At 31.6% G+C, this 2291-nt stretch overlaps 1 protein-coding gene across 1 annotated transcript; it reads left to right on the top strand.

The window, feature by feature from the left end:
• Nucleotides 1–394: 394 nt before the first annotated feature.
• LOC311091054 (olfactory receptor 51I2-like) lies at nt 395–1312 on the top strand (the record flags this gene model as incomplete). Its single annotated transcript, XM_084126785.1, has 1 exon — nt 395–1312. The coding sequence occupies one exon, from the start codon at nt 395–397 to the stop codon at nt 1310–1312; it is 918 nt and encodes a 305-aa protein (XP_083982911.1).
• Nucleotides 1313–2291: the final 979 nt, after the last annotated feature.

Below are 2291 nucleotides of genomic sequence, written 5' to 3'. Positions count from 1 at the left end.
TGCAACAATGGTTATTTCAAGCTGTATCACAGAAGGTATTTCAATTATGTCATGTGTGTTTTAAGGTATAGAAAAATTTGCCTGATGTTCAAAATACATTTCAAAGTTGTTTATTGATATCTCACAAATATATTTTTAAACCAAATTAACCTGGATATTATACGTATACACTTTAAAGTAAATATTAATCTAATGTTAATTTATAAATATTGTATTGTTCATTGATGATTCATGTGTGTTCATAATTCATTAAATAATGAATTATGCTAACAAATTTAACTTTATTGTTCTCAAGTTAATAATGCAAACTGTTGTTTTTTAAATTGTTTAAAAATCATAGAAACATTGTGTCCTTTCTTCTTCAGGTAAATTAAGTAACTCTGCCTGATGCAAAATGGAAAATGGGACATATTTTTACTTCATGTTGTTTGAAAATCTCGGATACATAAGATATGCTTTCTTCAGTTTAGGATTTTTTCTGTACTGTGCTATCATATTATTTAATGTCCTTATTATGCTTGCAATATTTCTGGAAAGGACTTTACATCAGCCCATGTACATTCTGATTTCATGTTTGTCTTTCAACTCTGTGTTTGGATCAGCTGGCTTTTTTCCAAGAGCACTGATAGACTTGCTGTCTGATACACACTCAATCTCCCGTGAAGCATGTGTCTTACAGTCTTATGTCATTTTCACGTATGCAGCAAATGAATTTACAATATTAATGTTAATGGCAATTGACAGATTTGCTGCAATCAGTAAACCTTTACAATACCACAACATAATTACACCAAGGTTTTTGATTGTTTCAGTAGGTATAAACGTGGCTTATCCAATGATTTTACTTGGTATTACTGGTCTTTTAGGTACAAAACTGAGAATGTGTGGTAACAAATTGTTTAGAGTGTACTGCCACAACTATGAAGTAGTCAAGCTTTCTTGCGAAAGCACAATAATTAATAATGTTTTAGGATTGTTTATATTAATCACAACTACTGTCATCCCTTTAAGTTTAATAATATATTCTTATGCAAAAATTCTTATTGTTTGTCAAAAAAGCTCATCACAGTTCAAGGGCAAAGCTTTTCAAACTTGTATTCCACACATAGTGGTCCTTTTGAATTTCTCAATTGCTGTTATTTCTGATGTCACTTTGAGTCGAGTTGTGACCTTACAAATTCCTATATGGCTGTCAGTTTTTCTTTCACTGGAGTTCCTTATTATACCACCCATCCTGAACCCCCTTGTTTATGCTTTAAACCTGCCTGATATACGCAAAAAGATTATTTGTCTTATAAACCCCTCCAGGTAGATGTTTTTTTTTCTTTTCTTTTTTTTCCTTTTTTTCTGGTGTAATGTTACACAGAATAATATACAGACTATTATTAATATTATTTTATAACCAAATTAAAAGTTTAACACTCTAAAGTTATGCCTTCCATGCTACACTGTTAACCCTTGCTGTAAAAAAAGGCCAAATTCTGACAATATCATACCAGTTTCCATTAAAACAGTAATATACCTTAGAAAACAAAAACAGCATACAGGAATATACTGTAAATTAACAGTGCTCAAAATCGACACTCAGAGGCTGTTTTCCCAATCACACCCTCTACCCTCATTCACTATTCCCTACATTAGTTCACTAATATAGTCCCCTTGACAGAGTGAATGAAAAGAAGTGAGTGAATTGAGACTCTGATGAACACCTGATAAGCAGAATCACTGAATGACAGAGAAACAAGAACAGAAAAAAGAGAAACACAAGAATAATGAACTGACTTCCAGCCACCGAGTGTGAAACCAGTTTACAAACCAGTTTAACATTATTTCTTTCACACATGTACAAAAGTTCTTGTTGAGAATTAACAGATATTTAGTTGGTGATATTTTATTGAAAATAATAAAGTTTGTTGTCACCATAATGGAGATCAGTATTTGCTTTGGTCTCTTGACCCTTGACTTTATAACATTACTTTATCTCTGGCTGCTGTAACTCTGAGTTAAAAAAACACATTTGTTATGGCAAGAAAAAGAGGAAGATGAAGTTGATCAGATGTTTTAGGCTGTTGAGATGATGCCATAATCATTCTGGATATGTCTGATTCTCTGATCATAGCCTGTACATAAGCTTTGAATTTATGGGTATTTAATATTTATCATATATCTGTTAATCTACAACATGAAATCTGCAATTAGTTATTCTGAAGAATATTGAAATCATATAGTGCATTAAAACATTTTAAACTCCTGCTTAACTCAGACACACACAGACATCATAAATCATCACA

Source organism: Abramis brama, assembly GCF_963993115.1.
Source record: "Abramis brama genome assembly, chromosome: 10".
NCBI lineage: Eukaryota > Metazoa > Chordata > Actinopteri > Cypriniformes > Leuciscidae > Abramis > Abramis brama.
This window is presented reverse-complemented; position numbering and strand designations above follow the sequence as displayed.